The 14,121-nt window shown below is 41.4% G+C and overlaps 1 protein-coding gene across 1 annotated transcript in view; it reads left to right on the forward strand.

The window, feature by feature from the left end:
* LOC142255111 (cathepsin W-like) overlaps positions 1-14,121 on the forward strand; it is a 66,273-nt gene that overhangs the window by 48,196 nt on the left and 3,956 nt on the right. The window contains exons 6-8 of the mRNA XM_075326564.1: positions 4,855-4,935; positions 7,849-7,971; positions 13,155-13,219. Of these exons, the coding sequence (XP_075182679.1) occupies positions 4,855-4,935; positions 7,849-7,971; positions 13,155-13,219 (269 nt within the window). The remainder of the gene's footprint in view (positions 1-4,854; positions 4,936-7,848; positions 7,972-13,154; positions 13,220-14,121) is intronic.

Here is a 14,121-nt window from a genome sequence, read left to right on the forward strand (position 1 = left end):
GTTGCGAATCCTTTGGAGGCAATCACTGCCTTAAGTCTGGAACCCATGGACATCACCAAACGCTGGGTTTCCTCCTTCTTAATGCTTTGCCAGGCCTTTACAGCCACAGCCTTCAGGTCTTGCTTGTTTGTGGGTCTTTCCGTCTTAAGTCTGGATTTGAGCAAGTGAAATGCATGCTCAATTGGGTTAAGATCTGGTGATTGACTTGGCCATTGCAGAATGTTCCACTTCTTTGCACTCATGAACTCCTGGGTAGCTTTGGCTGTATGCTTGGGGTCATTGTCCATCTGTACTATGAAGCGCCGTCCAATCAACTTTGCGGCATTTGGCTGAATCTGGGCTGAAAGTATATCCCGGTACACTTCAGAATTCATCCGGCTACTCTTGTCTGCTGTTATGTCATCAATAAACACAAGTGACCCAGTGCCATTGAAAGCCATGCATGCCCATGCCATCACGTTGCCTCCACCATGTTTTACAGAGGATGTGGTGTGCCTTGGATCATGTGCCATTCCCTTTCTTCTCCAAACTTTTTTCTTCCCATCATTCTGGTACAGGTTGATCTTTGTCTCATCTGTCCATAGAATACTTTTCCAGAACTGAGCTGGCTTCATGAGGTGTTTTTCAGCAAATTTAACTCTGGCCTGTCTATTTTTGGAATTGATGAATGGTTTGCATCTAGATGTGAAACCTTTGTATTTACTTTCATGGAGTCTTCTCTTTACTGTTGACTTAGAGACAGATACACCTACTTCACTGAGAGTGTTCTGGACTTCAGTTGATGTTGTGAACGGGTTCTTCTTCACCAAAGAAAGTATGCGGCGATCATCCACCACTGTTGTCATCCGTGGACGCCCAGGCCTTTTTGAGTTCCCAAGCTCACCAGTCAATTCCTTTTTTCTCAGAATGTACCCGACTGTTGATTTTGCTACTCCAAGCATGTCTGCTATCTCTCTGATGGATTTTTTCTTTTTTTTCAGCCTCAGGATGTTTTGCTTCACCTCAATTGAGAGTTCCTTAGACCGCATGTTGTCTGGTCACAGCAACAGCTTCCAAATGCAAAACCACACACCTGTAATCAACCCCAGACCTTTTAACTACTTCATTGATTACAGGTTAACGAGGGAGACGCCTTCAGAGTTAATTGCAGCCCTTAGAGTCCCTTGTCCAATTACTTTTGGTCCCTTGAAAAAGAGGAGGCTATGCATTACAGAGCTATGATTCCTAAACCCTTTCTCCGATTTGGATGTGAAAACTCTCATATTGCAGCTGGGAGTGTGCACTTTCAGCCCATATTATATATATAATTGTATTTCTGAACATGTTTTTGTAAACAGCTAAAATAACAAATCTTGTGTCACTGTCCAAATATTTCTGGACCTAACTGTATATATGTGTATGTATATATATATATATATATATATATATATATGTGTGTGTGACTATATATGTATATATATATATATATATATGTATGTATTTATATGTATATATATATATATATATATATATATATATATATATATATATATATATATATATATATATAAAAATAAATAAAAGGTTCTGGATCCACTGTTTAAGTTAAGAGGCTAGTAAGTACAGTGAAAAGTTTAAAAAAATTTCATTAGTGGTAAATACGAATAAATAAGTGTGCAAATTCCTCCCTTTTGGTACCACTGCATTTAGAAATACCCTATCAAGACATTAAATAAATTGATTCCGAAATATAAACAGTGTAGTGAATTTTTTTTAAAAATGCAGAATTTAGGGGGTTTTTTTTGGCTACCACAAGATTGCAATAAAATACAATATTAGGCGATCAAAACATTGTATAGTATGTACCAGAAAATGGTAAAAACATCTGTCCCACGCATCATAGACCCTGCAAAGAGCAATGCAAATAACAATTGCAGTGCTTACCCATTTCTGCCATTAAAAAAAAAAAAAGATACCGTAAACAAAACGCCAAAAATAAATCATATCTTACCCCCAACGGTCACAAAAAACCCCCCACAACTTGCTCCGCAAGGGATAGGTGACAGATCGCAGCGTTCCTAAAATATTTTTTTTCTTTCAAGACACAGGCTTCTATTACTAAAATTCAATAGCGGTACAGCTCCTCCCCGGGGACTCCCGAAGAATGACTTCCATTAAACATGCAAAATTGAGGATGAAAACCATATATCCCCAAAAAACAGAGACTTGCCTATAGATTCATGACAACAGTTATTTACTGCAAACTCTGCTAGAGGTAAATAAAAAAAAAACCCAATCCTTGATTTTCAGAAACAAAACACCTTAAATAGGTCTTAAGATTTTGATTCACCCGTTTAGTCTGACCATTGGACTGAGGATAAAAGGCAGATGAAAATGAAAGATGAATCCCTAGCCGAGCACAAAATGCCTTCCAAAACTTTGATATTAATTGGGTACCGCGATCTGATATACTATCAGAGGGAAGCCCATGCAGTTTTTTGATCTCATTGATAAACACTTTTGCCAAAGTTTTAGCACTCGGAAGTACAGACAAAGAAGTAAAATGAGACATTTTGCGAAACCTATCAACCACTACCAGTATTACAGTCTTACCAACGGACACAGGCAGATCAGTGATAAAATCCACGACAGGTGTGTGCATGGACAAGTGGGTTCATGGTTTACAAGGAATGACCAATGGTTGCACAACCCCAGATGTACGAGTATGATGGGTCTAAAGCGGACTTTACACGCTACGATATATCTTAACGAGATGTCGGCGGGGTCACGTCATTAGTGACGCACATCCGGCATCGTTAGTGTTATCGTAGCGTGTGACAGCTATGAACGAGCAGAAATACTCACCTTCTCGTTCATCATTGACACGTCGCTAATTTTCTAAAAAGCTACCGTAACGTCCTGTTGTTCATTGTTCCCGAGGCAGCACACATCGCTCCGTGTGACACCCCGGGAACGATGAACTGCAGCTGACCTGCGGCCGCCGGCAATGCTGAAGGAAGGAGGTGGGCGGGATGTTTAGGTCCCGCTCATCTCCGCCCCTCCGCTTCTATTGGCCGGCCGCTGTGTGACGTCGCTGTAACGCCGAACGTCCCTCTCCCTTCAGGAAGTGGATGTTCGCCGCCCACAGCGAGGTCGTTTGGAAGGTAAGTACGTGTGACAGGGGGTTACAGCATTGTGCGACACTGGCAACAAATTGCCCGTGCCGCACAAACGATGGGGGCGGGTGCGATCGCAAATACGATCGCACGATAAATTGTAACGTGTAAAGCAGGCTATAGAACAAGCATTGCAAGCCACAACATAATCCTGCACATCATGATTTAGTTTAGACCACCAAAAATGACGAAAGAGCAGATCAGTAGTAGTTTTACTCCCCGGATATCCTGCCAGAAATGAATCATGATGTTTACTCATAATTCTAAGACATACGTTTAGAGGAATAAACAGTTTGCCTGGAGGACAAGCAGCAGGGGCATCCCCATGAGCTTCTACGAGCTCCTTCTAAAGGTTGGAACATATTGCTAAAATTACTACTCCTTTCTGTATAATGGGGACAGACTTGCCACCATTAACTCTCCCTGGAAATCAATGAGATCATGCATTGGCCTTGATGTTCTTTTCCCCCGGATGATAAGTAACAAAGAAGGTAAATCTTGTGAAAAACAGAGACCACCTTGCCTGCCTAGGAATAAGTAATTTAGCAGATTCCAAATACAATACATTTTTGTGATCAGTAAGGACCATGAGTTCATTAGTAATAGAGAACAGCTGTCTATAGCTTTCATTCAGAGTTCAGGAGACCAGAGGATCTACTTAACCCTAGCAGCACTGGATAAAAGAGAAGCTGCACAGTCAGCAGTATTAACCTGATCAAGTGTGTATGAGGACCTGTTCTTCAATCTCCTGACACCCGAAATAGGAAGGACCACGCTCTGTCGTGGTACCCTTGTGACAGGATTTGGGTCCTGAGACCCCCATTGATTAACCAAATGAAGAATAAGTGTTGAACTGAAATAGATTCAATGCAGCTACTTTTAAGGGCCATTTACACGCTGTGACATTGCAAACGATATTTCGTTGGGGTCACGGGGTTTGTGACGTGCATCCGGCGTCGTTAGCGACATCGCAGCGTGTGACACCTATGAGCAAATTGGTAAATGAACGTGTTACAGACCAACGATTTTTAACTCTTTTGCGATCGTTTATTATCTCAAAAGAGTTAAAAATCGTTGGTCTGTAACACGTCGTTCATTTACCAAAAATCGTTATCTGGTCAGTAGCGAGGTTGTTCGTTGTTCCTGAGGCACCACACATCGCTACGTGTGACACCACAGGAACGACGAACATCTCCTTACCTGCGTCCACCGGCAATGAGGAAGGAAGAAGGTGGGCGGCATGTTCCGGCCGCTCATCTCCGCACCTCTTCTGCTATTGGGCGGCCGCTTAGTGACGCCGCAGTGATGTCGCTATGACACCGAACGCACCTTTCCCTTGAAGGAGGGATTGTTCGGTGGTCACAGCGACGTCGCTGAAAAGGTATGTGCGTGTGACGCTGCCGTAGCGATAATGTTCGCTACGGCAGCGAACACCAAATGTCGCACAAACGACGGGGCGTGTGCTATCGCGCACGACATCGCTAGCAATGTCGCAGCGTGTAAAGCACCCTTTAGTAACCAGTTTGCAATGTAAACAATCAACAATTGCAGTTAAAACTTATATGCATCCCACACTGTGCCATAAAACAGCCCTTTCTTAATTATAAAAAAAGTTATTTTCTTAGGTGTCTTCTTAACATATTCTAATCCTAAATTTACCTGTGATTTTATTTTGCATCACTTAAATCTTTTCTTCCAGAGGTTCTGGATTGTGGTCCTTGTGAGGCCGGCTGTAGAGGAGGATATGCTTGGGACGCTTATATAACTGTCATGATGCAAAGTAAGATAGAATATATTTATTGTACAGAAATACAAAATGTATCACGTAGGATAATAAATCATATCAACTACTACTAAAAGTTTACAAAGATTGGTCTGACGATCAATGTGCCACATGTTTTATTTTTCCACCTTCTTTCTTATTTTGCACTTCCCATTTTTTGGGGTGTGTGTGATTGGTTCAGATTCCATATATACAGCTCTGGCAAAAATTAAGAGACCCCTGCAAAATTGTCAGTTTTTCTGATTTTTCTCTTTATAGGTATATTTTTGAGTGAAATGTAAATTGTTCTTTTATTCTATAAACTACTGACGACGTCTCCAAATTTCCAAGAAATACAATACATTTTGTATTTATTTTCTGAAAATGAGAAATGGTCAAAATAACAAAAACAATGCATTGCTAACAGACCTCAAATAATGCAATGAAAACAAGTTCATAATCATTTAGAAACAACAATACTAATAATGTTTTACCTCCGGAAGAGTTCAGAAATCAATATTGTGTAGAATAACCATGATGTTTAATCACAGCTTTCATGCGTCTTGGCTGCTTTCCACCAGTCTTTCACACTGCTTTTGGGTGACGTTACGCCACTCCTGGTGCAAAAATTTAAGTAGTTCTTCTTTGTTTGATGGCTTGTGACTATCAATCGTTCTGTTGATTACATTCCAGAGGTTTTCAATGGGGTTCAGGTCTGGAGATTGGGCTGGCAATGGTAGGGTTTTGATGTAGTGGTCCTTCAACCACACATTAATTGACCTAGCTGTGTGGCATGACGCATTGTCCTGCTGGAAAAAAACAGTCCTCAGAGTTGGGGAACATTGCCTGAGCAGGAGGAGGCAACTGTTTTTCCAGGATAACCTTGTATGCAGCTTGATTCATACGTCCTTCGCAAAGTTTAATCTGCTCAATTCCAGCCTTGCTGAAGCATCCCCAGATAATCACCGATCCTCCCCCACAGTCCACAGTGGGTGCAAGACACTGTGGCTTGTACGCCTCTCCAGGTCTCCGTCTAACCATTAGACGACCAGGTGTTGGGCAAAGCTGAAAATTAGACTCATCAGAGATTACCTTACTCCAGTCCTCTATGGTCTTTGGCAAACTTCAGCCTGGGTCTCCTTTGCTTCTCAATGATGAAAGGCTTTCTTCTAGCTTTACATGACTTGAGCCCTGCCTCTAAAAGTCTGTTATGAACTGTTCTTGCCGTGCTCTTCAGCCCAGCTGCCATTTGCCATTTCTTTTTTAGGTCACTTGATGTCATCCTGCGGTGACATTTGAATAAGATGACGGTCATCCCGGTCAGTAGAGAGTCGCTTTCACCCTCTGCCCATCTGTAGCTTTGTTGTCCCCAATGTCTGCTGCTTGACCTTGTTGTAATGGACTGCCGTCTTAGAAATTTTAAGGATGCAGGCAACATGATGCTCACTGTATCCCTCTGCTAGTAAAGCCAGAATTGAGCCCTTCTTTTCCTCACTCCAAAGTTATTTTTTCATTCCTATTACTTTTGGGATATTACTAGCACTTGTTTTGCCATCCAGCTTGTCCTATTGCAAGAGGATTGTGAAGACCACAGCAGTGTTTTTTTATACTTTCCCTCATTAAATAAGACTTGGTTCAGGTGATCAATTAATCAGAAGCACATTAAGTAGAATGAGGTGTACTCTGGTTGACACTGGAATGGAATGGCTGTCAGACATGTAGAGAAGCTATAAAACTGTGCAGTGGTCTCTTAATTTTTGCCAGAGCTGTATATCTGTAGTACCCTCTCTTCCTACATTTTTTTCGGAATTGCTATAATAAACGCGTTCAATAGAGTGTGCAATAAAACAAGCCCTCACACAATTTCACTAATCGTCCCAGATGGGAGCACCACCACTTCGAATATGAACAACATGAACATTCTTAGTGATATTTATCATGTATCTGTTTCGCCCAGGGACAAGGGGTACTTAGATCCGGGCCACGGGGTCACTTCTGTGGGTATCACAGTGGCGTGACCCGGTCTGTGATCCCAGGCTAAAAAGGGGATTGGGTAAGGGAGATTGTCCGTGACGCCACCCACGGTTGTGGTGATTTTGGTGACACCACCGCTGCTCTGTAGGGGGATCCCGGGAGCGGTGACAGGGAGCAGCTTTGATGTTAGTTCTCCCCTCCGTGGGTAGGGGGTTGGTTGTCCCAGGGCCCGGTGATGGGGTAGGGATGGATGGCAGGCGGGCTACAGGGCCTGGCGAGGTGCAGGGTCGCAGGAGCAGCGCTGTGCCGCACGGCACGGTGGTACTCACTCAGCCCAATGATGCACACAGAGTCTCTGCTGAAACAAACGGCTGGATGGACGGGTCCCACAGGCGGCTGCGGTGTTTTCCCCTGACCCCAGGTTGGTAATGTAAGTCCTTTTCTGCACCTTCCGTACGCTCCTCCTGCGCTCCGGTTTCCAGCTGGCTCCCCGATTCAGTACCGGTGGGCCACCGCCCAGCCCCGGCTACCTGCGGTTCCACCAACTGTCTGCCCAGCTCCCTGCAGACGGCCACTACCGTCTGCCTCACTCTCTGCTGCACGAGGGCCCTAGGCTCCAACCTAGGCCCCAGTCTGCGTCTGCCTCTCTGCAGACCTCCTCTCTCTTCCTCTCCTAGACTTGTCTGGGCTTGTTTCCTGCCTCAGGCCAGCTAAACTCCTGGGTGGGCGTTTCCATCTCCTGACTCCGCCCACCTGGTGTGTCTGTCTGAGCCCGAGGAAAGGAATCAAGTTTCACTGGGGATGTCTGCTGTGAAACTGCTGGGGGTGGGGGTGTTTGTGTGTTGTTACCTGTGGCCCCTGGCTTGTCCAGGGCGCCACATATCACTTTTATTGGATTATATGAATATTTATTTAAATTTATTAATAAAAATCAATATTAATTTATTTTCACTACAGAGGGATTGGTAAAGGAAACTGATTACAACTACAAAGGGGTAACACAGAACTGTAGAAGTATAAGTCCTAGTACTTCAAAAACTTCCATAAGTGACTTCGTAATGCTTCCTAAAAATGAACACGGTAAGAATTCTAATACTTAGACAAATTTATTTTTGTGTAGTGAAAGCTTTTATTGTAAAGAAATTCTTCCTGTATACAAGTTCTATACTGTGCTACAATTCAACCAAAGAGCAATCTCACTGGCACTGCTATTCATGATCAGTCACTGGCACAAGTCAGGACTTTGGAGGAACGATACATCCATAGCTGGATATGGCTCTTTTCGCTGGTATTGAGAATAGGAAGTCTACAAATCCAAACCAACAAAGACTCTCAGTTGGAAGCACCGATTGCTTTTAGACCCTTTATTGTACTTTACTAAATGCAGGTACAATGGAGAAGCAGAGCACCCAGCTCAGATCGGAGCCCGCTACAAAAATAAAGGAATAGGTGAGTGCCGCTGAGGTTATGTTTTCTATAGTGCCGTGCTCTTAGCAGATCTTACAAATAAAATAGCCTATTTTCCTACAAGATTATTTTTTGTGCTCACCTATCACTGTCTTTTTTTATATCCAGCATCACTCCGGTCCTGTTTTGATCACACTACAATTAATATGTGACCGTGGAATTGGTTTTTCCCATGTTAACCTATGGAGCGTGAGAACAAGATTCCATAGACTTAAATTGTAAAAGAAACTTCCAGGTCACAGAGTGTTGTTACATAGTTACATAGGTACTTAAGTTGAAAAAAAGACCTAGGTCCATCTAGTTCACCTTCCTCCACCAGTTCTACATTTGGTCACTAAGTCATTTATAACCAACAATGTTGTGTGCTGAGGAAATCATCCAGCCCTTTTTTGAAAGCTGTTATAGTATCCGCCATTACTACCTCTTGTGGTAGGGCATTCCACAGTCTGACCGCTCTAACTGTAAAGAACCCTTTCCTATTTAGCTGTCGGAATCACTTTTCTTCCACTCGCAGTGAGTGCCCCCTGGTCCTTAGTATTGTCTTTGGAAGAAATAAGTCATGTGCCAGTCCTTTATATTGACCACACATGTATTTATACATATAAATGAGATCACCTCTGAGACGTCTTTTTCCTAAGCTAAACATATCTAACTTTTTCAACCTGTCATCATACGGGCGGCATCCATTCCTTGTAATAGTCTAGTTGCCTGCCTTTGAACGGACTCTAACTTCTGAATGTCCTTTTTAAAATGTGGAGCCCAAAACTGGATCCCGTATTCCAGATGTGGCCTTACAAGTGATTTATAGAGGGGTAACAATACGTTGGGATCGCGGGATCTAATCTCTCTTTTTATACACCCTAAAATCTTGTTTGCTTTAGCAGCTGCTGCTTGACATTGAGTGCTGCTGCTCAGCTTATTTGTAATGAGAATACCCAAGTCCTTTTCCTGTTCTGTAGTCCGGAGATTACTTCCATTTAATGTATACGCAGTTATAGGATTACGCCGTCCTAGGTGCATTACTTTACATTTATCAACATTAAATCTCATTTGCCAAGTATCTACCCATTCTGACATCTTATCCAGATCTTTTTGTAATATTGTACTATCAAGGTCAGTTTTTAATATCCTACATAGTTTGGTGTCATCAGCAAAGACTTACACTTTACTATCAATCCCATCCACAAGGTCATTAATATAGAGATTAAAAGAATTGGTCCTAGCACAGATTCCTGCGGCCCCCACTGCTGACTATGGCCCATTTAGAGAATGTTCCATTTATGACTACTCTTTGTTTCCTATCTTTTAGCCAATTCCTTACCCAGTTGCATATAGTTTCGCCTAGTCTTTGCTTCTGGAGCTTTAGTATAAGGCTATTATGTGGTACAGTATCAAAGTCCAAATAAATCACATCAGCTGCATTACCAATATCCAGGTTTGCACTTACCCCCTCATAGAACGCCAACAGGTTGGTTAGACACGACTTATCTTTCATGAATCCATGCTGTCTGTCAGTTATTATATTATTTTCTGCAACATATTTTTGCATGTCATCCCTTAAAATGCCCTCAAAAACTTTGCATACTACTGATGTCAGGCTTACTGGACGGTAGTTGCCTGGATCTACCCTTTTACCTTTCTTAAATATCGTTGTGTGCCGCAAAAGTCTGAATTGCGGTCATGTCACTGACGCAGAGCGGCGCTGGACACCAGCAATAGGCGAGCTAATTAACAGACTGAAACTGCATCATACTACTAGTGATGAGTGAATACTAAATATTCGTGTTTGGATTATTCTTATTCTGATTTTTCTTGACAATTTCACAGAAAAATGCTCGGGTTCCCCATAGACTTGCATTAGGTTTGTTAGTGATGATGAATATTGGAATAGTACTAGGAATTTGGTAAGAATAATCCGAACCCAAATATTTAGTATTTGCTGATCATTATACACTACCATTTTCACAAGTTTAGGGGAAAAAAGTTAGAGAACCAACCATCAGGATTTTTTTATATATATATATATATATATATATATATAATATATATATATATATATATATAAAGTGATGCCATAGCTATACTAATTTGATTGACCGGTGCAACATGTAGGGTATATGTGTGTGGGGTCTTGCTATGTATTCCTGCCCCTGTCTACCTGGCCTTCCTCACCCCTGTCACTGTCATAGACATTAATTCCGGCGCAGGCAGACAGACAGAGGCGGGAATGGTTAGCAGACCCGACCCACATATTCTCATATTCCCACCCCTGTTGCACCTGTCAATCAAATAGCAGTGCATTGCTGGAACTTTATTTGCACATATTTCTGGGGAAAAAAAACGAAACATCCAATCTCTGAATAAAAGCTCTGGTTACATTCAGCATCCTAGCACCAGTATAGCACTGGCTTAACTTTATACATGAAAATTCTGATGGATGGTTCTCTTTAATGGATGTGCTTGAAGTGGGACAGGAGGCTCTCCGACGGCTTCTCCCTGCCTGCTGCCCTGGATTGACAGATTTCTGCCTATACATTGGTACCTCGGCTTTCGTTGTAGTCGGTTATCTTTGGTTTCGATTTTCATTGACTTTTTTTCCACTGAACATTTAATCTGGGTTTTGTCGGCATGCCCACGTGACCACGGTACTAATTTTGTGACAAAGCGTGACCCACGCATTATCCTGCTCTGTGGCATTGTGTGAGTGGCGCCCTGCGCGTTTCAAAATGTATGCAACACATAAAATGTATTTATTCTTTACATTAGTCTTTTATATTCATTTTATATTAATTTCTTATTGTTTTTAGTATAAAACACTATGTTTATTCTATATAAAATGTGCTTTTGATATGTATTTTGGAGTGCCTAAAACAAGTTAATTGAATTTACATTGATCCCTATGGAAACAATTGCCTTGGTTTTCATCGGTTTCGGATTTCACCGATTATTTTCGGACGGATTATTGATGGTATGTGCATGTAGGTAGAGACTTGTCAATCCAGATCTGCGGGCCGAGAGAAGCTGGCGGGGACCCACCTGTATGACTAGTCTACAGTGGCAGCTTTTAATTACATGTTTTTCCCTGAAACGCTGCAGCGCTTTAGAGTCAAAGATACCTGGCTGCATTCATTTTGCACCAGTGCCGAATACATGCTGTCCTCAAATAAGGCAGCATGTATCCAGACAAGTTCAATTTAATAGCACGGTGTTAAATGACTAAGAAAATATACAGTATCTGTTTATTTCGTGGTGCATTTCATTACAAAAACTTCTAGCAGCTCTCAATTCACAATCCTGTCAGCTGTGCTGTATTCTCCCCTTACACTGACTGCATTGAGAAGAAAGATGAAAGGCATTAGTTATCTCTCCCACCTGTTATTATCTGGTAACCGTGGACGATCACAAAAAATCCCATTAATCAGGAACCACAAAACCACAAGAGTAGTTGGAAACTGAGCTGACCACAATTCCCTATCAGACAACACTAGAAGTAGCAGTGGGATGTTCCTAACACACCTAGACACCTCGTCACTGCCTGAGAAACTTGCTACACCTTAAAGATAGAAATGAGGAATCCTAACTTGCCTCGGAGCAGTCCCCAAAGAAATAGCCTCCAACATGCAACAACTGTGATGTAAGAAATCACAATACACAGATAGAAAATATAGATTAGCAAAAGGTGAGGCCCAACTTACTAGATACAATAGGACAGGACAGATAACTGATTGTGGCCAGCAAAAATCCTGCAAAAATTACCAAACTCCTGATAGGAAAAAAAATACTAAGACCACACGGTCTCTCCCCCACTATATCAGGTACTCTTGTGCCAGACACTTTAAACAGAACTGCAGATATAATGAGAAAGAACAAAATCACAGAACAAATAATATTCTAAAGTGCAAATAATCCAAACATGAACAGGGAGCAAGCTCCCTTTCTTGCTGGAGGAACAGCCCTGCTCACAAAAGCAGAGAGACAGATCCTCACATGCAAGAAACCAAAACACAGAACAAAATGGAATAAGCAGAAACAACCTTAAGTGCAATTTCAGCAATTAAGCACAGAAACAAGCAAATTTATGTGGAGTAGATTCAGGCACAGAAGAAATGGGAGAAAATGAAGGGAAAACTCCCAGACATCTTCAGAAGTAGCAGAAACACGTTACCACCGGTGGCCGCCAGGCAGAAATGCTCTCCTAAATACACTGGGCTGATTTGCAATAAGATTTCCTGCATTCCCAATTAACTCCAACACCTGTCTGGGTCACAGATTCAGACTCAGCTTCATTACCATTCCTAGCCACCAGAGGGAGCTCCACACCAGCACCCACTTGGATGACATTCACAACACCCACCACTTTGTAATCACACACAGCCCTGCAGTGATAGGAGCAGACTGTCTACCATTATATGTCTCACACAGGAGAAACCTGCTCTAAACTATTGTGGGAGCGTGTTCTTTTCCTGTACGTGGTTTCCTGCTTATGATTGGTCAACGTCATACAGGGGAAGAAATATACACCCTTTGTGAAAAATCTCTGGTAACGCTTCCTTGGACTTAACTTTAACTAAACTTTCCAAGGAAATATCTCCACAGTGAAGAGGAGAAATTAAACAGTACATTTTAATCTGCCAATTGCCCATGTTATGGCCAGTTTAACAAGCTCAAATTGATAAAAGGTCCTCATTAGTATGATGGGGTAGAAAGGTCGTAACAGTTAACACAACAATGGTGGCAAATAAAATAAATACATTCATGAAAAACATAATTGCATATTGATTTTGTTTTTCTTTAAGCAATGGCCAATTATCTCAAGAACATTGGAACCATTGCTGTGGCCATCAACAGTACTCTTCTGAAGGTAAATATTTTGTAAGTAGTAAGTGAATATCAATATATACACAATATCTATATATGTATTTTTTTTTTGTGTGTTGTCTTGAATGTATTGTGTATACATAGTCTTTCCTAGTGTAAGAAGGAAAAATAATGGGAGAAAAACTTAATATGTAAGAACAATAAAAGAATTGTGTCTAATGGGTACCATGACCTAATAAATACTCAAATGAATGCCTGCATAAATATATCAACATTTTTTTTTATTATAACATAAAAATTAAAAAAAAGACCTAAAAACAGAACACACAAGAGTGATATGTGCAGTCAAGGCTTCCCAGGACTCTCTCTAATAAATGCTCAAATAAATATATGATAGATATTCAAATGGATATATGGTACATGAAACACCTGTCAACAATGAACAGAATGGGAAAAGCTAATTAGAGCAAACATGAAAAATACATAGATAATAAATATAGAGGGGTATAATGGATCTTCCCTCAATCAAAGGAAGCAAAACTGTGATTAAAGCAGGACATTTATACTTCCGAGTTTTCGAACAGCTGTCACACTTCTTCCGGGTCCACTCATTAAATCTCATGAACATTCACTGCTTTCCCCGCCCACCCTCTGTTACAGAGTCTGTGATTGGTTGCAAGTAATGAAAATTTGAGAAGCACTTCCCAGCAAAATTTAAATAGGTTTACACAATTTGATCAAAATGTGCACTAAATACCTTAAATTTATTAAAAGTACAGCCTAGTTAGCATTTATATATTCGATGTTTCCACAAACCTCATTGTACAGCTGCATTTATTGGTTTGTAGCCACCTGAAACTGCATAGATTTTCTTTTGCTGAGAAGCGTCCGTTAATTTTCCTTCTCCCACAGAAGTGAATGTCATTGTACTATACAGTATGTGTA

This window comes from Anomaloglossus baeobatrachus, chromosome 10, assembly GCF_048569485.1.
Source record: "Anomaloglossus baeobatrachus isolate aAnoBae1 chromosome 10, aAnoBae1.hap1, whole genome shotgun sequence".
Classification (NCBI taxonomy): domain Eukaryota; kingdom Metazoa; phylum Chordata; class Amphibia; order Anura; family Aromobatidae; genus Anomaloglossus; species Anomaloglossus baeobatrachus.